At 43.0% G+C, this 23936-nt stretch overlaps 1 protein-coding gene and 1 pseudogene across 6 annotated transcripts in view; both read left to right on the top strand.

Moving 5' to 3' along the window:
- Nucleotides 1-18679, top strand: part of WDR59 (WD repeat domain 59) — a 92313-nt gene extending 73634 nt beyond the window's left edge. For 5 of the 6 annotated variants that reach the window (XM_032424552.1, XM_032424554.1, XM_032424555.1 and 2 more), the window contains 8 exons: nucleotides 3318-3451; nucleotides 4824-4905; nucleotides 7571-7683; nucleotides 9003-9153; nucleotides 9235-9307; nucleotides 11034-11160; nucleotides 11316-11458; nucleotides 17627-18679. In XM_032424552.1, the coding sequence (XP_032280443.1) occupies nucleotides 3318-3451; nucleotides 4824-4905; nucleotides 7571-7683; nucleotides 9003-9153; nucleotides 9235-9307; nucleotides 11034-11160; nucleotides 11316-11458; nucleotides 17627-17862 (1059 nt within the window). In that variant the 3' untranslated portion in view covers nucleotides 17863-18679. The remainder of the gene's footprint in view (nucleotides 1-3317; nucleotides 3452-4823; nucleotides 4906-7570; nucleotides 7684-9002; nucleotides 9154-9234; nucleotides 9308-11033; nucleotides 11161-11315; nucleotides 11459-17626) is intronic. The other variant, XM_032424553.1, reaches the window with a different exon arrangement.
- A 3699-nt stretch (nucleotides 18680-22378) lies between these two features.
- Nucleotides 22379-23292, top strand: LOC116644700 (annotated as a pseudogene).
- Nucleotides 23293-23936: the final 644 nt, after the last annotated feature.

Below are 23936 nucleotides of genomic sequence, written 5' to 3'. Positions count from 1 at the left end.
ACTGTGATTTCCATAATTCAGTGAAGGATGATTACAGAGAGTTGTCCAAGACCACTGTCTTTACATTTTCATTAAGTCCCTATTGATGACTCACACGGGTTTGTTTCTCCCCATCTCTGTAACCAAGGACCACAGATGGGCAGAGGGAAGAGTCCTAAGGCATCTCTTTGGACTCCGTTCTCTTCCCTCTGGACGTGCCTACCCCTCCCACACCCAGAAAGGGGATGAAACAGAGTGTGAGGGTCAGGCTCTTGAGCCTGGCTTGAAATACAGCATCTGGGTCTGAGCCCGGTGAGCCCCACATGAAGCCACGGCCGCCTCTTGTCTCTGCTGGTATTCAGCGTGCTGCTCTGGATGTGCTCGGGATACTTGGCAGAGAAGTGAAATGAGAGCAGTTGTAGAGACGGGTGTCAGGACTCGATACCATCAGATGTTGATCTCCTTATATGCAGAAATGGATCCATTTAAAAATGGACCAAACTGTTTACATAGTAACAGATAGCTTAGTCTTAGGGCTTTTTTTTTTTTCTTTTTAATCCAAAATCATGCACTCGAAAGCAGGTTAATAAGGATGGGCTGACAGCCTGTGTTCAGATCTCAGCTCTTAGGAGTGTGGCCTCAAGTAAGACTCACATTCTCATTTGTGAAATGGAAGGAGCAGCCCCTCTTTCAGAGAGCTGAGGTAATGCCCACGCTCGCAGAGAGGAAACAGCCCCGAGCAGGAGCTCCTGTTGTTCATAATAACAGACAAATCTGTAAATCCTAAGTCATACATTTATACGCTTGGACTTGTGTCCGGGACATCTTTCATTTCCCACATATAAGACCATCTGTGCCATTTGAAGGTGAGGCTGTGGGGAAATAGGACAGTTGCTCATGATCTTCCATGTCCATTACCCAGGTCCTTCTGCTCAAGTATTTTTGGCATTCTAAAATGATCACTTTCAGAAATAATTCACGTCTGCTAGGAAAAACATTTTTAAATGAGCTAGTCTGTATGCAAAGGGACCACTTTTGGCACACGGGCCTTAATATTTTGCTTTCATTAAGTTTGCTTAAAAAGGTGGACATTGTGGTGGTTTTCAGTGTGGTCTGAAAGCTAGTAGACCCCATCCCTCATGAGGCCTCCATTTATTTCCACCTTTTAGTCACATGGAGCTATAGTGACGTGCCCAGTTGTTCAAACACTCCTCATTTTCTCTCGTAACAACGAGCCAGAGTGTCTGCCTGGAACAGTGTTTTAGAAGCCTTCCACCCAACACAGAAAACCAATGAGATGGATCATATTCCATTCCAGGTGGAAGTTTTTTAGTGTCGGATCTTTTCCTTTTGTTTCTTTCTTTTTAAATCCAGTACCCCAAATCTCATTTGAGATATTCGATTATGTAGGACCTACGGGTGTTGTTTCTTGGAATTTTTAAACTCCTGGAAACCTGGATGAAAAAGTTTGTGTACTTAACACCCTCCCTGTTCCAGTTCACCACACTGTGCTGTTCCAGTCACTGCCTGGTAGATGCCCACAGAATTACCCTACCCACAACCAGTCACGTCAAATTATTTCACACACATGGACAACATCTGTCCTGTGTTGGTTAACACCGCCTGGCTCCAGTCCATTCTGACAGGCTGTTTGCTCTTTAGCCCATTCTCCCCTTAGTTGCATCCTCATCAGGCTGTTTGTGGCTAAAAGGCTAGTATTTTTGTGAGTGTGTACGTAATTCTTTAGAAACTAGGCAGCACAAATCGAGAATCGAAGGGCTGCCGGACAATAGTAGACAGGGCTTCTCTTGTATTGATAGTAATGATGTGTATGAATAAAGAGCACAAAGTAACTCAATTGCTGCTTAAGATCAACTGGGTCAAAGTTCCAAATTGATAATGTAGCACATGTATTTACAAATTATGATAAAAAGTTCAGAGACCTCAGCTAAACTTCATCTGCCACGAACCGAGTCCAGGTGTCCTGGATCTAGTAGGTTCCATAACCCTTACTGAGCCCATAGGAAGTTCCATGCTGTGGGCACCTTTGGGGATTAGATGGGACAACGCTGGTCAGAAGCGACTAACTATAGACCATGACTAATGAATGGAAGAGTGTAGAAAAATCACTAGCGGAAAATGAATTATTTGTGAGTAATATAAGTAATGATCTAATCTAAATTCCTGAGAGCTTGTAATACATTTATAATCATTACAGATTTGTTTTAATCGTAAGTTTTCAGTCTGCACTCTTACCTTTTCATTGTGGCCTTATTAGACTTGCAAGATCGGAAAGGAGCTCATCCTGAGGCATAGTTATCAGTGAGCAAAGAGGATGACATGAGACTAAGTTCATAGCAAATAAGGAGCTCACCCAGGGTCACACTGAACCAGCACAGGTGGTAATAAGACCAGCACACCTTGGTTTTCTGACTCCAGATTGCAGGCCCCTTCCCTAGCAACTTTGTTAATAAGTATGTCACCTCCCCCCTGAGTTGAATCACTTTGGTGGCCCCCTTTTTAACTTCCAGCAATAAAATAAAATAGAATATTGTTCCCTCGGCTGGTTGTCATTTTGAAGATACCAGATCGGGCTACGCTGATAATTCTCCCTTTCCAGGACATCTCTCATTTCCCACACACAGGCTCCTTTGTAGGGGAGGCTCTGGGGAAATAGGACAGTTGCTCATGATCTTCTGTGTCCATTACCCAGGTCCCTCTGCTCAAGTATTTTTGGCATTCTAAAATGATCACTTTTAGAAGTAATTCAAGTCTGCTAGGAAAAACCAGGTAATTCTCCTTGAGCTGCTAAGTTTCTCGGTCTGCCTGCCACAGATTAAGGTTTGCAGAGCCCACACTGCTGTGTCTGAATTAAATTTTCAACAAATCCTATTAAAGCTGTCTGAGAAGAAAAAAACCTTTGATTAGCTTCAGGCAAGAACTTTGAACCTAAGGCTGATCCCAACCTTAAAAGTTGCTCTTCTCCCACATTTTTGGGGTCTTTACTAACTTATTTACCTGCTGTTCTTTCTTTCTTTTCTTTTCTTTTCTTTTTTTTTTTTTTTTTAATTCTAGATTCAAGGTGTCTATTTTTGGGCATCTGTACCATGTATGTAGAACTGCAGTAGGTGCATATGTTCCTGTTAGGATTTTGGAACCAAGAGCTCAATGCCCTTTGCCATCCTTTTACTTTCTACAGATGCTGATTCATATAATTGTGGGCATGATGTAATGCAGAGTCTCTGCAAATAACCAATGACCCAACTCTGACGTGCTCTGCGACTGTAGGTTTCCGTTCATCAAAGTCCCCATTAGTTATATCTCGTCATCTCCCCCAGAAATCCAGGAGATGGAAAAGCAAGCGTGAGGGATCGGACTCCGGCAATCGACCGATCAAGGCTGCTGGGAAAGTTATCATCCAGGACACTGCATGCCTTCTTCCTGTTCACAAATCACTGGGAGAACTGTACATGTAAGTCTGCCATGCTTATCACACAGTCATCATAATCCACGTGGTTTTATTTCTTTTTTTAAAAGTATTTTAAAAATATTAAAGTATTGGAACCCTTTCGGGGAGCCTGGGTGGCTCCGTCGTTAAGCGATTGGCTCTTGATTATGGCTCAGGTCATGATCTCGGCTCAGGTCATGATCTCAAGGTTGTGAGTTCAAGCCCTGTGTTGGGCTCCATGCTGGGTGTGGAGCCTCCTTGAGATTTTGTCTCCCTCTCCCTGCCCCCCCGCCCCCCCCCCACATGCACACTCACTCTCTGTGTGTCTCTTTCTCTCTATCCCTAAAAAAAATAAATAAGTATTGGAACCCTTTCTTCAGAAGAAGTTTTAGGAGGAGACCAGTATGTGAGCTTTCTATTGCTGCATAACAAGGTACCACAAACTTAGCAGCTTAAAATAACATACATTTATTATCTCGGTTTCCATGGGTCACGGGCCCGGCATGGCTTAGCTGGGTCCTTGCTAAGGTCTCACCAGGCTCATATCGTAGAGGTGGCCAGGTAGTGGTCTTATCCAATGCTCAGAGTCCTCTTCCAAGCTCATTCAGGTTGTTAGCAGAATTTAATTCCTTGAAGACCTAGAACTCGGTGATTTTCATCTTCAAGACCAGCAGGAGTTTCTCTCTGATGCTTCACTTTCTTTCTAAGGTCTCACCTGATTAGGTCAGGCCCACCTAAGATAATCTCCCTTTTGACACATTCACAGTGGACTGATTAATAACCTAATCTTGGGTATGATAGCCCATCAATATTCACTGGTATCACCCATAATTAAAAGGAGGAGATTATAATAGATGTGTGGTGGGAGGGGGCCTCAGAATTCTGCTTTCGATACCTATTTGTAAAACAGTTAACAGCAAAGCCACCTTGGTTGTAGGGAGTTGGGAGGCTAGTGACAGGCATACAGAGGCTGGCCTTCTTCTTGAACTGGAACACATAACAAAAAGTGTTTATTTTGTAATACATACACAGCACACCGCTCTTTGTATTAGAAACCACAGTGTTGCACATATTTAAATTCCTTTTTATTCAACCGTTAAGCCTGGGGAAATCCACAGAAAAGCTGGTTGCCAAATTGACATTTGGGGTTGGCCTCCTGTCCTGACTTCAGAGAGGTGAACAATTTCACCTTCCCCAGGCACGAACCCCAGCCTGAGCTGCGGGTAAGCTTTTTCTCCATATTACGTAGCAAGAGTAAAGCTTAAGGCCAACATGGATAAAACATTTTGGATGACAACTAAAGAGGCAGTTTTTAGTTTGTCTGTTAAACCAGGGGTCACTGATTTAGGAGGTTAGACTAGAAAGAAACTTCTTATTAATTCTTTTTACATTTCAGATTGAATGTGAATGATATTCAAGAAACATGCCAGAAGAATGCCACTTCTGCCTTGCTTGTTGGAAGGAAGGACCTTGTCCAGGTATCGTGCATCCCTCCTGATGGCCATCTGGAGTTTTCTTTTTGAGCCGATTGTTTTCACTTCATAATTTTGGTTTAGTGACCTTTCAAGGCGTGCTTCCTATTTTGCAATTCCTATCCCATTTTCTTTGCCAAACTGCAGGGCTAGAGCAGCTTTCTAAATCCTTTGGGTTCTCTCTCTCTTTTTTAAAAAATATTTATTTATTTAAGTAATCTCTACCCCCAATGTGGGGCTTGAACTCATGACCCCGATATCAAGAGTTGTATGCTCTTCCAACTGAGCCAGCCAGGCACCCCCCCTTTGGGTCTTTTTCTTATTAGAGCTTAGTTGAGAAGATCCTAAAGCATGTAGTGAGAATTTTTTATTACATTTCTACTCTGGTATCATGGTGATTGTTACACACATAAATGTGGGTATCTGTGCCTTTGCCATTTGCACTCTCAATTCTGTTTTGCTGGGGTTTTTATACTTTTAAAAATGCTTTGTTTCAGGGGCCTGGGTGGCGCAGTCAGTTGGGCGTCCGACTCTTGGTTTCAGCTCAGGTTGTGATCTCAGGGTCTTGAGATCAAGCCCTATGTTAGGCTCCAAGTTCAATACGGAGTCTGCTTTGGATTCTCTTCTCCCTCTCCCTCTGCCTCTCCTGCTGGTCCTCTCTCTCTGCTTCTCAAATAAATAAATCTTAAAAAAAATTCTTTGTTTCAAGAGCCTAGCTCAGTCAGTAGAGCATGTGACTCTCGATCTCAGGGTTGTGAGTTCAGGTCCCATGTGTGGTGTAGAGTTTACTTAAAATTTAAAAAAAAAAAAAATTGTGGGGGAGTTGCCGGGCTGGCTTAGTCAGTAGAACATGCAACTCTTGATCTTGGGGTTGTAAGTTCAAGCCTCATGTTGGGTGTAAAGATTATTTAAAAATAAAATCTTTAAGGGGTGCCTGGCTGGCTCAGTTGGTTAAGCATCCAACTTTTGATCTCAGCTCAGGTCTTGATCTCAGGGTCATGATTTTTAAGCCCCACGTTGGGCTCCATGCTACTTAAAAAAAAAAATATTGTGTGATCCTGGCCAGCACTTAATCTTTCTGAACCTCAATTTCCTCAACTATGAAATAGTCCTGATTGTAGTACTGATGAGAAAGAATAAGGTCATATATGTAAAATTCCCATACCCATATCTGCTAGATGGCAAATATCCAATATAAGGGACAGTCGCCACTCTGTTCCTGTAATTATTGTCATCATTTGTGGCATGGTACTCGTAAAGGGACGGAAATGGCATCGGTGCAAATGCTTGAAGAATGGTTTTTTTGTTCCTTTTTATGCACATGTTGATGATGATGTGTCTGTTGTTTTGCAAAGAGTTGCAGAAATAAACCCAAGTGTCAACTATTCCTGTCAAAGCTGTTTAGGAAGTGTATATTAAAAGTGAGGAAGTAACAGGGTGCTTGGGTGGCTCAATCCTTTAAGCTTCGGACTCTTGGTTTTGGCTCAGGTCATGATCTGAGGGTCGTGAGATTGAGCCCTGCACCAGACTCCACACTCAACAGAGGGGTCTGCTTGAGATTCTCTCCCCTTCTCCCTTTGCCTCTCCCACGTTCTCTCCCTCTCTCTCTCTAAAATAAATAAATATTTTTTTAAAAAGTGAGGAAGGAACATGCCTAAATTGTCAGCCAGAATAATAAACATCCTGTCCTAACCCAGAGAGACATAACTTCTCTCATCAACTGTTCAGGTAGGTCCTTGGTTATAGAGATAAAAGTAAACCTCATGTATCTTGTCTTAATCAATACTTGGGTGCCTGAGTATATGGGTGCCACCTAATTTAATTGATTTTTTACATATCTGACATGTTTCTCTACCCATTTTTCAGTATTTTTGTTTATTCTTTTTTTTCTTAGATTATAGACTCCTCGATTAAAGTCTGTATTTTCTTCTTTTCAAGTTTCTCACAGAGTCTAGGATAGTGTTTTCCAGTTAGTGGGCATACAATGATATATTGCTACTAAGAAAGATTTTCCAATAGTATTCCATTTTTAAAAGTGTGGAGGGAAGGAGGCTCTGTTGACGGCATGATATATTTAATATTAGCATGTGCTGAATCTTGGAGTTAATAGACACCTAATGGATATTAGTTTCTGCTTGATGACCCCAAGCCCTGTATGATTTCAAGTTTGGAGATATTCCTCAGACTTGGATGTCAACAAAAAGAAAGTCAAGTCTGTTTTGTCCTGGCCTATTTTTCTTTAGCTTTGAGAGTATACTGAAACTTTTGTAATGAAAGCAACAAAGTTTCCCTTTACTTGGGCAAAGGACAGATCTGAAATGTGATATGGGATGCTTTTTTTCCCCTCTCCCTGCCTGTTCACTAATGAAGCAACAGAAGAAGTCACTTGAGACAACCCATTGGGGTTAATGCGTGGTGTCATTTCTTTGAAATTTGCTTAATAAAAGTTTTTAAGACTAGTGTTTCTTGAGCATTACAGTCCCCAGAGAATCTTGTTAAAATGCAAATTTTGATTCAGTATGTCTGGAAGGGGACCTAATGTTCCCAGTTTTTGTTGTCCTCAGAGCAGCAAGGCTTTAGGCTGTGTGTGGAGGAAGGTGGGGTTCTTTCATGCTTCCTGGTCCTTTCCTCACCAGTCCGACTTCAGGTGTTTCTCTTCGATCTGTTCCAGGTTTGGTCGCTGGCTACAGTTGCTACGGATCTTTGCCTTGGTCCCAAGTCTGACCCAGATTTGGAAACACCCTGGGCTCGACATCCATTTGGGCGACAGCTGCTGGAGTCCCTGTAGGTTTTGAGAGCTAAAAGTGAGGAAAATGAGTGATGTGAATTTTAGGTCTGTAAACACTTGCAGTATTTTCATTGAAGGGATATGAGGAACGGGAAAAAGTGAGATCTTTCCCGTTAGTGCTACGATAATTTCTGTGCAGAACTAACTTCTTATAGCAGAAGGAAGTAGACAATATTAGTCATTTACAACAAGGATTCGAGACTCGTGTGTCCTTTAGAGATTTATGCTTTAGCCCATGTTACACCAGTCTGAACACAGGAGTTTGAACTCTTGAAATGCTAAATTTCTTGGGTGCTATAGAGTTTTGCTCCCAAGAGCAGATTCTCTAATTCCGTGTTGACTTACATGCTTTCCAAGGGCAATGATGTTTTTACCCTGTTTGGCAGTTTATGGAAACATTGAATTTGTGTTGGATTTATTGCACTTTAATGTGGCAAGCTGGAAATACAATGTGAAAATGGCTTACCACTTGAATCTTCATAATCATGAGGCTCAGAGCCTGACAGAGAGACAGAAAAGCTCTAATTCCTTCAGGTGGAGGATTGCTTGACTTACTTGTTGAGGCTGGATGTGGGACCTGTGCTGAAGCTTCAGTCGCCTCATGGTGACGCAGGGATGATAATGGTGGTTCTATCCACATCACATAAGGCTCAAGTATGATAGTATGAAAACACTTTAAGAAATACCATACATTGCTTGGTAGGAAAGTATCAGTATCATTCCATCACAAAGACCAAATCGTTCTGATCCCTACCTCACATCCTAGCATAGTGGTCCTAAAAGGAGCAAGAGGATGTGAGTACCTAAAAGCTAACAATATTCCTTGTTATTCTTATTTAATAGCTCACATTCATAATTCCACCTTCGTGTCTTTTGCCAGTTCTCCATACCATAGTGGTGGTACAGTGTTCTGAGCACCCTCACGTAGCCTTAGGTTACGAGTGAAGAGTGATCCTTCTTGGAGTTGGGGAGACCAAGAGCACATGCATGGCCTCATTCAGATGTTAGTTTAGTCCACTTAGTTCTTGGAGAAGCCACACTCAAGTCTGAGCCATGCCTGGATGCCAACTAGAAGCTTTCAGATGGGTTATCCAGCTCATTTGTAATACTTGGATACATTCTTTTCCAAAACAAATTTAGCCATACTCAAAGTACAATCTGCTAGATATGTAGAAAGCCCTGGTTCCTGACGATTTTGTGAAGCAGAATTAAGAAACCTCCCTTCTATCCCTTTGTCAGCAACCCACCACAACTGTGACAGTTATCCTTCTTCTATCTCTTCTCTTGACTTTCTTTCTCTCATCTTTTCCTCCAGGTTGGCTCACTACTGCCGACTCCGGGACGTCCAGACATTGGCCATGCTCTGCAGCGTGTTTGAGGCCCAGTCTCGGCCTCAGGGAATACCAAACCCCTTCGGACCCTTTCCCGGCCGGTCCTCTAACCTTGTGGTGTCCCACAGCCGATATGTAAGCCTGCGGCCTTGTGTGTTGTGTTTGACTTCTCCTAAAGGGAAGCATGTTCTGACTCTGCTCCTGTTTGTCCTGCAGCCCAGCTTTACTTCTTCAGGCTCCTGCTCAAGCATGTCAGACCCAGGGCTCAACACTGGTGGCTGGAACATAGGTTGGTATGGTGCTGATTTGGCCACGCTGGATTTCTGGTACTCTAAAAACTGTGAATTGTTACTGTGTCAGCTTCAGTTAATAGATGCACTCTATACTTACCTTGCTTCTCATGTCTCTCCAAATTTAATATGATGGGGATGCTGTTGTTAGCAAGGCCTGGACTTGAACAGACCAGTTTCTGGTATGTCTTTGTGCCTGGCTGGGTTGCTTTTCAACTCGTAACCTTGAGAGACTGACGGTGGGACTTCAGTGTTTACCCGGTAAACCCAACCCTCATTCTTTCTCCCTCACATGCCCCCCACCCCACCCCAGTCATCTGCTACTTCTTGTTAGCTGTTGCTTCCCACATACTTCTTTTCAATGTGGAGAAATAAAGATCAGCCTGATTCCAGCTGGCCATAAAGGTCTATTTAACGAATAAGTGTATTTGTGGTTTCTGGATTTTTGAAATTTCTTTTTAAAAATCATATTAATTTTCTTTTTTTTTCTTAGAATTTATTCTTATTTTATATAGAACTTGAGTGAGCTTGGTGATTTAGTTTTCCAGTCTATAGAATAGAAGCTACACATGTAGAGACTTTGAGGTAGGAGGTGATGCCTGTTAGAGGGGCAGGCAAAGAAGTTGTAGTTACAGTAGTTTGATAGGAAGAGTTACAAAGTATTAAGAAAAAAAAGAAGACCCAAACAAAAAACAGAAGTTTGTGGCCAGTAAGTACAGTGTCAAATAATTTTCTGAGAGAATATCACTGTCTTGCCAACAACGATTCTGTGTCATGCAGAAAAACATTTTAACAGTACCATTTGCACAAGAAGTCAGGAAAATTCATTTTATTATATTCAAAATAATTTTAAAACTATGAAACTTTAAAATGTTTTGAAATTTTAAAATGTTTCAACAAAATGAAGTTTCTCTTTCCTGGAAAACCCATTTAGGGGAATGGGGTGGGAAAGACAGAAATCTTGTTCCTTTAATTTAAAGGTTATAAGAGTAATTACATGGGGGCACCTGGGTGGCCCCAGTTGGTTAAGTGTCCAACTCTTCGTTTTAGCTCAGGTCATGATCTCAGGGTTGTGAGATTGAGCCCTGCATCGGGTTCCACACTGAGCAGGGAGTCTGTTAGCGATTCTCTCCCTCTCTCTGCCCCTCTGCCCTGCACGTGTGTGTGTGTGCACATGTATATTCTCTCTCTCTCTCAAATAAATAAATCTTAAAAAAAAGTAATACATGCCCAGTATTACAAAAAGCATTATAGAAGAAAATAATCATCACCGAACCTCCACCTAGAAATAATGCCTATTAACATTCCAAAACATTTTCCCCAATCTGTGTGTGTGTGTGTGTGTGTGTGTGTGTGTGTGTGAAGGGTCATTCTATACATATGATTTTGTGTTGTTTTTAATTTTATCATGAACATTTTCTCACATCATTTAAAAAGTCTTTATCAATAATGACTGCTTTATCTAATATTTTATATCACTGTACCATAATTTGCTGCTTAATCATTATGTGTGTGCTTAGTTATCAGGTTACCTTAACAGTAAATATCTAAATAAAAAGGTAAGGCTAGGAAAGAGTTCTGCTTAGTTATATTTCTCAGCATCTTCAGCTTAGCTTATTTTTCTTCCAGTGACTAAATTGAGCACACTCTGCATTATGAGAGTTTTCAGACACTTTCCAAGCCTTCTCTAATTTCCCTCTTCCCTTCCCATTTGATTTGCTTCAGCGGGAAGAGAAGCAGAACATGTCTCCTCACCTTGGGGAGAGTCTTCTCCAGAAGAAATCCGCTTTGGGAGTCTTACCTACAGTGATCCCCGTGAGCGAGAACGTGATCAGCATGATAAAAATAAAAGGTAACAGCCTTCCCCGGTGAGAGCTGCAATTTTCATAACGCTTAGATTCCCCAAAGTCAAGACTCTTGCTGTAAGAAAGCTATGTTAAGTTCATTTGGTATTGAGCTTGTTTTTTCTTAAAGGAACTGACAGGAAATCTTTTGAGTTTTATCCAGGCTTCTGGACCCCGCCAATACCCAGCAATTTGATGACTTTAAGAAATGCTATGGAGAAATCCTCTATCGCTGGGGTCTGAGAGAGAAACGAGCTGAGGTGCTGAAGTTTGTCTCCTGTCCTCCTGATCCTCACAAAGGGATTGGTGAATACGAATTTCTTTCTTTTCCTGTCACTATCTGAAAGGTCCTATCATTTATTTTGTCCCTGAATGTAAGACTTGGAGTGAAGTCTTTTAGCTTCTCACTTAGAGGCAGAAATTTCTGAAGCATTTTGAGTCTGTTCTCACCTTCCGAAAACCCTTGTATTTCATGACAAGAGTACATTTCTCTTCTAAGTGGAAGTCGTTTTATATACGGTACTCAGATACGGATTTGAAGGAGGGGTACTCATTCATATATTCAGCTAAGACGTACTGAGCTCCTGTGAGGCAGAGTACTAGCACATTCCTTCCCCTCATGGAACTCACAGACTAGTGGGGGAGGAAAATTAAATAACCGTAGGTTGTGATCAACGATGTTGGCGCAGGGAGAGCAGGAAGGGAGCATTCCAGGTGATGTCTGGCTGTGTACGGGGAAGGCCTTTCTGAGGGGCTGAGGTGGAGGGATGAGAAGCCATCTGCAGAGAGCAGCACCCATTAAACTAGTGAAGGAAGGCCAGTGGCTAGAACACAGTGAGCGAAAAGGGTACCAGATTAGATTGTAGGGTAATTAGGAACTTCCCAGTCATGGTTCAGAATTGGGATTGTATTCTGAGTCCAGTGGTAAGCTTCAAAGGGTATTAAGAGGTAAGTGACATGCTCTGGTTTCTGTTTTGAGAGAATCACTGGCTGTTATATGAAGGAAGGTTTGGAGGAGGGTGGGGTAGAAGTTTGAAGACTGTTAGGGTAGTCAGAGGGAGATCGACGGCCTAGTCTCAGGTGATGTCAGTGGAGGTAGAGAGAGGGGGTAGATTCAAAATACTTTTTAGAGGTAGACTCCACATATAATGATAACAAATTGGATGTGGGATTGAGGGGAAGGGACAAAGCTTAGATGATTCCTGGGTTTCTAGCTTGGGCACCTGGGTAGGTGGTGGTGCCATATTCTAAGATAGAAGAGGCTGGAAGAAAATTAAGAGGTCTGTTTGGGATAGCTGGAGATGTGTATGAGCTGCCAGACTGTAAAGTCATGTAGGCAGCCAAATGGAATCTGGAGCTCAAAGGGTGGCCTGGGGCGAGAACTAGCAGTTTTGAGAATCTTTAGCATGTAGGTGGTACTGGAGCTGTGAGAATGGGTACATTGACCTGGGACCTGGGGTGGGAAGGAAGAGTACAGGGAGAGCAAGAGCCCACCCACTCCGGGTCTTGAGAGAAGCTTGTATCTGCAGACTCAGAAGGAGACACCAGTGAGTTCTGAGGAAAAGCGAGAGTGTGATCTGAAAGGAGCTAAGAGAAGAGTTTTAAAGGGTGATGTGGAAGACCGCCAGAGAGGGTAGTCGGAACACACATTGATTTCCTCTCTCCCCCAGAGCCCCCCTTCCCTAAAGCGTCTATCCAGAGCTTTCCTGAAAAGGCATAATCGTGCAAAGAGAATCATGTTGTTGATGGCATTTGGGACCAGGAAGGCAGATAGCTTAGTAGTAGCTGATTTTACGGGGCCTAAACTGACAGGCAAAAAACAGTACCACACCAGTACCACATGCGACAGAACCCCCACCCTGCTCCAGCCCCCGCCCCTCCCCCGGCCACCCCGATGGCTCAGGATTTAGTGATGCTTGGCACCTCTGGAAGTGGCACAAAGGTGAGACTAAACACAGGAGTGTTGTTTGATGGCTTTTTTAGGGTCCCCAGGTCCCTGCTCCTAGTTTGCAGAGCAGGTTATGAGCCTGCCTATATCACAACAGAAAATCTGGAATTTTCGTTCTCCAGAGAAGGCAAACAGCTTTCTAGCTTGAAAGGGCCCATGAAGCACCTAGTGTAGTGAGTGAAGAAAGACCCAGGATAAAGAGAGTACCCTGGGAGCTTCCAGAGAGAGAGAACAGGTCTCATACAGAGGTTAAGGAATATGGGCAGCACCACACTTCTCAGGAGCGGTGAACCAGATACTGGAAAGGAGAGGACAATGCAGCAGTGCCTTCGGAAGTCTCCAGAAAATGATTTCTAACCTAGAATCCTGCCCCAAATGATCAGTCACGTGTAAAAGTAAACCTTCAGCCTATCCAGGAAGGCAGGGAGTCGGGATGATGGTAAAGGGAGATCCACATGGCAGACTGAGAGACAGACCCATCCAGGTTGGAGCTTCAAGAGTGCTGTCTCCAAGAAGAGAAAGTTAGAAAAATAGCTAGTGGATTTCAGTGTCCAGTATATTCATAGAGATTCAGGTATTTGAGAGAGGGTTTGCAAGTGAATTATGATAAACTACGCAAACAAAAACAACAAGATGGTTACTAAGAAAATCTAAGCGTGCAAGAAGGAAAAGTGGTCATGGTACATGGCTTGGCTTGAATAATGTTCACCTGGATAGATGATGTGAAAACAGAACGCTGATCTAACCAAGTAATAGTGGAACTGTGTGGGGAAGATGAGGGATGGGGTATGTGTGTGGCTAGGGGGATTGGGGAGTGAAAGAAGCTTCCACAGGAAAGTTGAGATAATGCTTAAATGTGGAAATTAAGAATTAGCTTTGTACAGCGGTGTTTGGAGATAGAAGGTAGAAACAAAAAAGTTAAGTGAGTTGGAAGGATTTCCTCCTGGGAGTGGTGGGCGAAGGGAGTGGAAGGGAATGCTGATTTTGTTAATCAGACATATAACATTATTTGACTCTTTTAAGTTGTATGTGTGTAGGTTCAATTAAAAAACCCAAACAAGGCGCCTGGCTGGCTCAGTTGGTGGGGCATGTGACTCTGGATCTTAGGGTTGTGAGTTCGAGCCTCATGTTAGGTGTAGAGATTACTTAAAATCTTAAACAAACAAACCGGAGTAACACAGAGATTTAGATATCAAATAACAAGGATTGTTTTAATATGGATTATTTTGGTGTATGTACTTCAGGAAACGCAAAGGTGCAAAATGTTATTTGGGCAATGTATTTTTCAGAGCATCTAAGTGCATGAAAGTGTATGAAAGTGTAATGAAGGTCTGGGGCAACTTGTGATTTAGAATTAGTTTTCAGGAAAATATATGAATCACAGAGGTAGGTAACTGATACATTGCGCTCTTACTGACAGCTGTTATTATAAGCATCCTGCCAAGTTCTGTTGGCCATACAAGGAAACACAAGGTGTGGTTTGGGGGGCTGGTGTCAAAAAGTCTATAATCGAATCAGAGAAGTAAAACAGGAACTCATGGAGACTTAAATGGTCCTGAAGAATGAATAGTGAGTCCTAATATCGTCACAAACAGTCTTGTAGAATTTCAAAGGGGAGGGATTATGAAAGATAGACCCAGACAAAAGCATTACGTATTTTCACCTTCATTATTTATTACTTTGGAAGAAGTGGACTTCTCAGATCTAGCAAACAGCAGATATTGAGAGAAGACTACTCCAGGGTTACCACAGCTACAGTTAGTCTCCAAATTGCTGGAAAACCCACAGTTTCCTCTCGGACTCATCACATCTGCAAGGGTCATCCCATATCAGCAGCAAATTTTAGGGATAAAATTGTGTTCATTTAAGGGGTTAGATTTATAGAAAGGGCTCGAGGCTTCATTTATTTTGAGGAGGTAGTCAAGCAATTTTCTGCCTCCGTTTATTTAATGTCTTATTTATTTGGCTGGTTTTATTTACATTTGTGTAACTGATGGTAATTAATACACACAGCTCTTTTGTATGTAGGACCATATGGCACTAAGCCTTTGGAGCTGGCTTCTGCCTGGGGGTTTCATAAAGCCTTAGGAATCGTAATTTGATCATTTATGTGCCAGACGTATTTTTTATTGTCCTTATTAGTTTGTCCATTGGGAACCAGGAATGATTCATTTCGCCTCTGCCGGGTTTCACCTGCAAAGCCTATACCTGTGGGCATATGCTTCCTTCCCTGAGATTCCCCAAGTTTGTCAGTGTTCCTATAAAAGATACCTCGACAGCTTGTGATTTCACACAAACTCTACATCCTTTTGTATCTCCACATGTGGCAAAAGTTATTCTGTACACCAGTGTGGCCCAAATGTGTGCCTGTCCTTCTCAACTAATGGCCATTCCATTATATAGAACAATAAGAGGCAAGAGAGAAATATTAAAATTACACTTAGTGACTTAGTGTTTTGTATTCCCTATCTTTGTGAATTTATATCCACCTAGAAATTGGCCACATCCCCTCAAATGATTCATTAATTAACTAAATGAAATATTAGTTCAACATCTTAAAGTTAATAACGATTTTAGGGATTACATTTAAGCTGACATAGTATGGAGAAACACAGTTCCTAATGGCATATTGAGTTTTTCAGGGAGAGGACGTTTTAATAATTTTACCCAGATAGATCTGGAGAATAATTAGGTTTACATTTACAGTTATCTCAAATGTCAAAGAACAATTATGAAGACATAATTCAATTTATTGAATGTACCATTTTTACAATGTCATAATTTTAAAGGTTGAATCTTGTCCAACCAATAAAACCAGTAAAGGAAATTTAAGAAATTGAAACTAATTAGGCTTTTCACGAGAACATAAACCATAAACATTACCTAACATAAAAAGTGGTGCATAAAGGGACAAGACATGGCTATTTTTCACCAAACTTATCAAGCCAATTTAATTTGTCTCAGGATTTACCTAAACTAGGACTGTCATAAAATTTTCCCTTACTTACCATGTATTTTAAAAGTCTTTATTGGTACATTTTTGTGACTGCCATTTGTCCTGAGGCAGAGGAACTGGCTCAGGTCCAGAAAGTAGCCTTCCTCTGTTGTAGGAGGTGGAAGGAGAAGAGGAGCAAGTAGGGAAATCTGAAGGTTTGGTGGCTGCAGATGGAGGCTTCTCTTGTCTCCGGGAAGAGGGGAGGCCAGCAGGTGAGAGAGGGGAGCAGGGGTGTGCAGGAGTGCGTGGGCTGTGGTGGAGGCAAGAAGCGCCATGGGGAAAATGGCGGAGCGGCCGCTCTGCAGCCCTGGGAGCTGGTTGTCGTGTGTTTAGTGAGAAGCGCCTCTTGCCGGGGCGCCTTCCCCCAGGAGTGCCGGGGGCAGATGTGGAGTAGGCACCTGGTAGCGTTCATCCGGCCTGCAGGTTCTGCTCGTTAGTGCCGCGGAGGGAGAGTTGGGGAGACTTGCAAAAAAGTAATGATGATGTTGGTCCACGTCACTCAGGCTGGCCGCGGGAGACTGTCGCCAGAAAGGGTGAAGGCAGTACGTGACGGGCGAGGCCCTGGGAGGCCAGGTGTGCAGAGGGTTGGGGGTGCCAAGAACTGGGGTCAAGAGAAGAGTGAGAACCAAGAACAGAAGTCCTGAGGGGACGGGGGTTGGGGGAGTGTTTGCAGAGTGCCCCAGGTGAGGGCAGAGAAGAGGCAGGGATGGTGAAGCCAGGTGGCATTTCCTCAGGGGGAGAGGTGGCGGTCTTCAGGCAGTAATGGGGCGCGGGTCAGCCCCTCCTGCCCCGCTGCTCGTCGGGGCTCCAGACCCAAGCAGCCTTTGCCCCAGAGGCCAGCAGAGGCGGCAGGCTGCAGGCAGGGCCGGGCGCCGACGGCACCGTCGGAGGAGAGCGTGCGGCCATGGCAGGTGTGTTCGTGCGGCGGCATGCTGGAAGCTGGGCAGGGGACACGGGGGAGCGACACGGGCCGCCCGGACTCAGGGTCGTGCCTGAGGTGCGCCAGGATGTGCGTGCGGGTGTGGGGTTAGCCCTCGGCGTCTCTTCCGGGAGCTGGGGACCAGGCGGTCCTGACCGCAGGGTCCTGACCTGGTGCATCTTGTGCCACTTGGTCACTGGTGTACAGGTAGGGAAGACACTGTGACACTGATCAGCTTTGCTGGGTGTCACTGAGTCCTTCGGTTCTGTCAACAAACAGCTGGTGGCCACCTCTATGAGCCAGGCCCCTGCAGCCGTTGGCCTAGGCGAGGATGAGGCGGAGCCGTCACCTGGGCTTTTCACCCCAGGCCTCCCAGCGGCCGGGCGCCGCCTGCCCTGTCCCCCGGCACACAGCCTGCAGTGACAGCGGTGTGTCTTTGTAAGCCTTAGGGAGATTGTGGAAGAAGGGCCTCTGCTGTTTAAAAAGAGAGAATCCTGTGGTAATAGCATCCCTGCAGACTCCTAAGATGAAGACCTCATTCTCACCGCGCCCAGGTTCCTTTCGCAGAACTAACGCTCCGTGTCTTGTTTGGCCCTCTCCAACCGCCTGCAGAGTTTGGCGTGTACTGTAGCCACTGCCGGAACGAGGTCCGTGGCGCGCAGTGTGCCGTCTGCAAAGGCTTCACGTTCCAGTGTGCCATCTGCCACGTGGCCGTCCGCGGGTCGTCCAATTTCTGCCTGACCTGCGGGCATGGTGGGCACACCAGCCACATGATGGAGTGGTTTCGGACCCAGGAGGTGTGTCCCACCGGGTGTGGATGTCACTGTCTGCTCGAAAGCACCTTCTGAACTCACAGACCAGGGGGTTGTCGCAGATCCCACAGGGTTCCGTACATGGTGGATGACAAGGTCTCCACCAGGAGGAGGCCCCAGAAGGCCATTCTGGAATACACTGGAGCATGTTCCCCTCAGAGACTGCCACCTCACCAGCTGTGCATGAGCTCTTGCTTCTCTTCTGTTTGGCTCTTGATGGCGTGGCTGTCACCGGGAAGGCGGAGGGCAGACGTGCAGAGCCCCGTAGCCAGGTGGAAATCTGCTTGAAGAAAAGCACCTGCCTCCAGAGCCGTGTTTACCTTCAAGGTGTTAACCTTAAACCACTGAACAGCATCCTTTCTGATGCCATTTCAGACCAAGGTCGGATCAAAGGACAGTCTCCTGAGCCGAAGGACAATGGACGTTAACTTAGTTGATAAGTGGGTCTATGATATAAGTTGGTACATTTAAATGAACTGATGGATAGTGGCCTTTTAAAAATGATATTTAAAGTATAAATACATGATGTACTTAAGGACTCTAAAGATGTATCTTATGTTTGTTATTTCTCTTCAAGCTGCTGTCCCTTGGCTAATAAAAGTCAGGTAATTGTTTGTAAAAAAAAAAAAAAGAGAGAGAAGGTTGAACAGTGTTTTAGTGAAATTGTTTTTATTCTCTTTCTAATTGAAGTTAACTCCTCGGGATAGGACCAGAGTCACTGCTCAGATTTTCAAAGGAAATGCTGATTTACTCTTGTCATCTGATGGGAGAAAGTAGAATTTGATATTTTAAGTTTCTTTCCAACTCCAGGAGTCTTTTTTTTTTTTTTTTTAAAGATTTTATTTATTTATTTGAGACAGAGAGAATGAGAGAGAGAGAGCACATGAGAGGGGGGAGGGTCAGAGGGAGAAGCAGGCTCCTTGCTGAGCAGGGAGCCCGATGCGGGACTCGATCCAGGGACTCCAGGATCATGACCTGAGCCGAAGGCAGTCGCTCAACCAACTGAGCCACCCAGGCGCCCCAGGAGTCTTTTTTTTTTTTTTTTAAGATTTATTTATCTTAGAGCGTGGGGCAGGGTGGGTGGGGAGGAGGAAGAGGGAGAGAGAATCTTAAGCATACTCTGCGCTGAGTGCAGAGCCTGATGTGGGGCTCAATCTCATGACCCTGAGATCATGACCTGAGCCAAAACCAAGAGTTGGATGTTCAACTGGCTGCACCCCGCAGGCGCCCCAACACTAAGAGTCTTTTAATCATTTCATTTAGCAAAAGGAAAATGAGATGGCTTCACAGCATTGATATTTGAGTCTCCCATGCTACTGCGCAGGTTGGTTGAGTTCTGGTAAGTTCCTTCCACTCTTCATTTGGGCTCCCTAACAGACTTTCCATTTTTTGTTTATCTGCATTCCAAGTGGCTGTGATTCAGATGCCCACCTGTTTTATTCTTCAGAATGATTTTCAACTCTTCAATATTATATGTGCCAGGAACGAGAAATCTTTTTGATATTTCTACTGGAATATGTTTTTGTTCCTTAGAATTTCATAATTCCAAATTGATTAACTTAAGAAATATAAGTACATGTCTCAAACTGTGTTATATATCACTGTTTTAAACTACAGGTCAGGACCCAGTAATGGATTGTGAAATCGATTTAGTATATAAAAACCAGCATTAAAGAAATGAAATAGAGTGGTGAATATCATTTTGTGTAACCTGTTTATGAGTGTATATGCACACACTCGCATACATGTATAATGGATCACAATGTAAATTCATTTCTTACTGAGGATTGTGGGGTCAAGACGCATCCATTACCTACGAGTGACTCATTTTAGACCTAAAGACACCTGCAGACTGAAAGGGAATGGAGAAACATTTGTCATGCAAATGAATGTCAAAAGAAAGAAGTAGCAATACTTATATTGGACAAACTAGACTTTAAAACAAAGATTGTAACAAGAGACAAAGAAGGGCACTATATGGGACGCCTGGGTGGCTCAGTTGGTTGAGTGACTGACCCTTGATTTCGGCTCACATCATGATCTCAGGGTTGAGCCCTGCATCGGGCTCCATGCTGAGCATGGAGTCCACTTGGGATTCTCTCTTTCCATCTCCCTCTCCCCCTCCCCCTCCTCCCTTCTCTCAAATAAATAAATCTCAAAAAAAAAAAAAGGGCATGGGGCGCCTGGGTGGCTCAATCGGTTAAGCGTCTGCCTTCAGCTCAGGTCATGATCCCAGGGCCCTGAGATCGAGCCCCGCATCGGGCTCCCTGCTCAGGGGGGAGCCTGCTTCTCCCTCTGCCTGCCACTCTATCTGTGCTCTCTATCTCTCTGTCAAATAAATAAATAAAATCTTAAAAAAAAGGCACTACATAGTAACAAAGGGGACAATCCAACAAGAAGGTGTAACAGTTGTAAATATGTATACACCTAACATGGGAGCACTCAGATACATAAAACAGTCATAACAAACATAAAGGAACTAACCTATGATGATAATACAATAATAGTAGGGGACTTTAACACCCCTGTTATATCAATGAGGACAGGTGACCTAAACAGAAAATCAACAAGGAAACAATGGCTTAGTAACACACTGGACCAGATGGACTTAACAGATATATTCAGAACATTTCATCCTGAAACAACAGAATGCACATTCTTTTCAAGTGCACATGGAACATTCTCCAGAATAGATCACGTATGAGGCCACAAAACAGGCCTCAACAGATACAAGAAGATTGAAATCATACCATGCATCTTTTCTGACCACAGAGCTATGAAACTAGAAGTCAACCACAAGAAAAATATCTGCAAAGACCAAAAATACATGGAGGTTAAATAAGATGCTACTAAACAATGGATGGGTCCACCAGGAAATAAAAGAAGAAATTAAAAAAATACATGAAAATGAAAACACACTTGTCCAAAACTTTTGGGATGCAGCAAAAGTGGTCCTAAGAGGGAAATATATAGCAATACAGGCCTATCTCAAGGACCAAGAAAAATCTTAAATAAACAACCTAACGTTACAACTAAACAAGCTAGAAAACAACCTAAAACAAGGCCTAAAGCCAGCAGAAGGAAGGAAACAGATTAGAGCAGAAATGATATAGAAACTAAAAAAAAAAAAAAAGAACGGATCGATGAAACCAGGAGCTGGTTCTTCGAAAAAATTAATAAAAAAGGGGCGCCTGGGTGGCTCAGTCGTTAAGTGTCTGCCTTTGGCTCAGGTCATGATCTCAGGGTCCTGGGATCGAGCCCCACATCAGGCTCCCTGCTCTGCAGGAAGCCTGCTTCTCCCTTTCCCACTCCCCCTGCTTGTGTTCCCTCTCTCGCTGTGTCTTTCTCTGTCAAATAAATAAATAAAATCTTAAAAAAAAAGAAAAAGTTAATAAAATTGATAAACCTCTAGCCAGACTTACCAAAAAGAAAAAAGAAAGGACCCAAATAAATAAAATCAAAATTAGAAAGGAGAAAGAACAACGAATACCACAGAAGTACAATTAGAAGAAAATATTATGAAAAGCTGTATGCCAACAAATTGGACAACCAAGAAGAAATGGGTAAATTCCTAGAAACATATAAATTACCAAAACTGAAACAGGAAGAAAAAGAAAACAGACTGATAACTAGCAAAGAAATTGAGTCGGTAATCAAAAAACTCCAGCAAACAAAAGTCCTGGACCAAGTGGCTTCACAGGCAAATTCTACCAAACATTTAAAGAACAGTAATACCTACTCCTCAAAGTATTCCAAAAAATAGAAAAGGAAGAAAAATTTCCAAATTCATTCAATGAGGACAGCATTATCCTGATCCCAAAACTAGATAAAGACACCACTAAAAAAGAGAACTACAGGCCAATATTCCTGATGAATATAGATGCAAAAATTCTCAATAAAATACTAGCAAACCAAATCCAACAATACATTTAAAAAATCATTCACCACGATCAAGTGAGATTTATTCATGGCTTGCAAGGGTGGTTCAGTATTTGCAAATCAATGTGATATACCACACTAATAAAGGATAAGAACCATGTGATCATTTCAGTAGATGCAGAAAAAGCATTTGACAAAGTACAACATCCATTCATGATAAAAACCCTCAATAAAGTTAATTTTGAGGGATCATACCTCAAAATTATAAACAGGTAAAGGCCATATATGAAAAACCCACAATTAATATCCTAAATGGGGGGAAACCGAGAGCTTCTCCTCTATGGTCAGGAAAAGACAGGGATGTCCACTCTCACCACTTTTATTCAACATAGTACTAGAAGTCCTAGCGACAGCAATCAGACAACAAAAATAAAAGGCATCCAAATCAACAAGAAGGAAGTAAAATTTTCACTATTCGCAGATGACATGATACTATATATAGAAACCCTAAAGACCCCACCAAAAAACTGCTAGAACTGATAAGTGAATTCAGTAGTCTCAGGATACAAAATCAACATATAGAAATCTGTTGCATTTCTATACACCAGCAATGAAGCAGCAGAAAGAGAAATTAAGGAATCGATCCCATTTACAATTACACCAAAAACAAAAAGATACCTGGGAATATACCTAATCAATGAGGTGAAATACCTGTACTCTGAAGACAATAAAATACTGATGAAAGAAATTCAAGACACTCTTTCTCGTGGCACCTCAGAGGTGGTAGACTGCTTCAGGATGAAGCTGAACATCTCTTTCCCAGCTTCTGGCTGCGAGAAACTCATTGAAGTGGATGATGAACGCAAACTTCATACGTTTTATGAGAAGTGTATGGCCACAGAAGTTGCTGCTGATGCTCTGGGTGAAGAATGGAAGGGTTACGTGGTCCAAATCAATGGTGGCAGTGACAAACAAGTCTTCCCCATGAAACAGGGTGTCCTGACCCATGGCCGCGTCTGCCTGCTGCTGATTAAGGAGCATTCCTGCTACAGACCAAGGAGGACTGGAGAAAGAAGGGGCAAATCTGTTTGGGGTTGCATTGTGGATGCCAATCTCAGTGTTCTCAACTTGGTCATTGTAGAAAAAGGGGGAGAAGGGTACTCCTCGACTCACTGATAACTGCTGTGCCTCGTTGCCTGGGACCCAGGAGAGCCAGCAGAATCCGTAAACTTTCAATCTCTCTAAAGAAGATGATGTCCACAAGTATGTTATGAGAAAGCCCCTGAACAAAGAAGGTAAGAAACCTAGAACCAAAGAGCACAAGATTCAGCATCTTGTTACTCCACATGTCCTCCCACACAAACATCAGCATATTGCTTTGAAGAAACAGCATACTAAGAAAAATAAGGAAGAGGCTGCAGAATATGCTAACCGTTTGGCCAAGAGAATGAAGGAGGCCAAAGAAAAATCCTAGGAATAGACTGCCAAGAGACAGAGGCTGTCCTCTCTGAGAGCTTCTACCTCTAAGTCTGAGTCCAGTCAAAAATGAGATTTTTTAAGAGTAACAAATAAATGGGACATCAAAAAAAAAAAAAAAATTCAAGATGATGCAAAGAAATGGACAGGTATGGATTAGAAAAACAAATATTGTTAAAATGTCTATACTACTCAAAGCCATCTACACATTTAATGCAATCCCTATCAAAATACCAATAGCATTCTTCACAGAGCTAGAACAAACAATCCTAAAACTTGTATGGGACCCTAAACAGCCAAAGCAGTCTTGAAAAAGAAAAGCGAAGCTGGAGGCATCACAATTCCTTCAAGTTATATCACAAATCTGTAGTAATCAAGACAGTATGGTACTGGCACAAAAATAGACACATAGATCAATGGAACAGAATAGAAAATCTGGAAATGAGCCCAAAGTTATATGGTCAATTAATCTTCTACAAAGCAGGAAAGAATATGCAATGGGAGAAAGATAGTCTCTTCAACAAAGGGTGGGGGAAAACTGGACCACTTTCTTTTTTCCTTTTTTAAAGATTTTATTTATTTGGGAGAGAGAGAGACGGAGAGAGAACACAAGCAGGGGGAGTGGGAGGCAGGGGAAGAAGCAGACTCCCCACTGAGCAGGGAGCCCCCTGTGGGGCTCAATCCCAGTACCCTGAGATCATGACCTGAGCCGAAAGCACACATTTAACTGACTGAGCCACCCAGACGCCCTCTTT

This window comes from Phoca vitulina, unplaced genomic scaffold (genome assembly GCF_004348235.1).
Source record: "Phoca vitulina isolate PV1807 unplaced genomic scaffold, GSC_HSeal_1.0 scaffold30, whole genome shotgun sequence".
NCBI classification, from domain to species: domain Eukaryota; kingdom Metazoa; phylum Chordata; class Mammalia; order Carnivora; family Phocidae; genus Phoca; species Phoca vitulina.
Note: the sequence above shows the minus strand (reverse complement) of the source record. Positions and strands in the feature narration are given on the sequence as shown.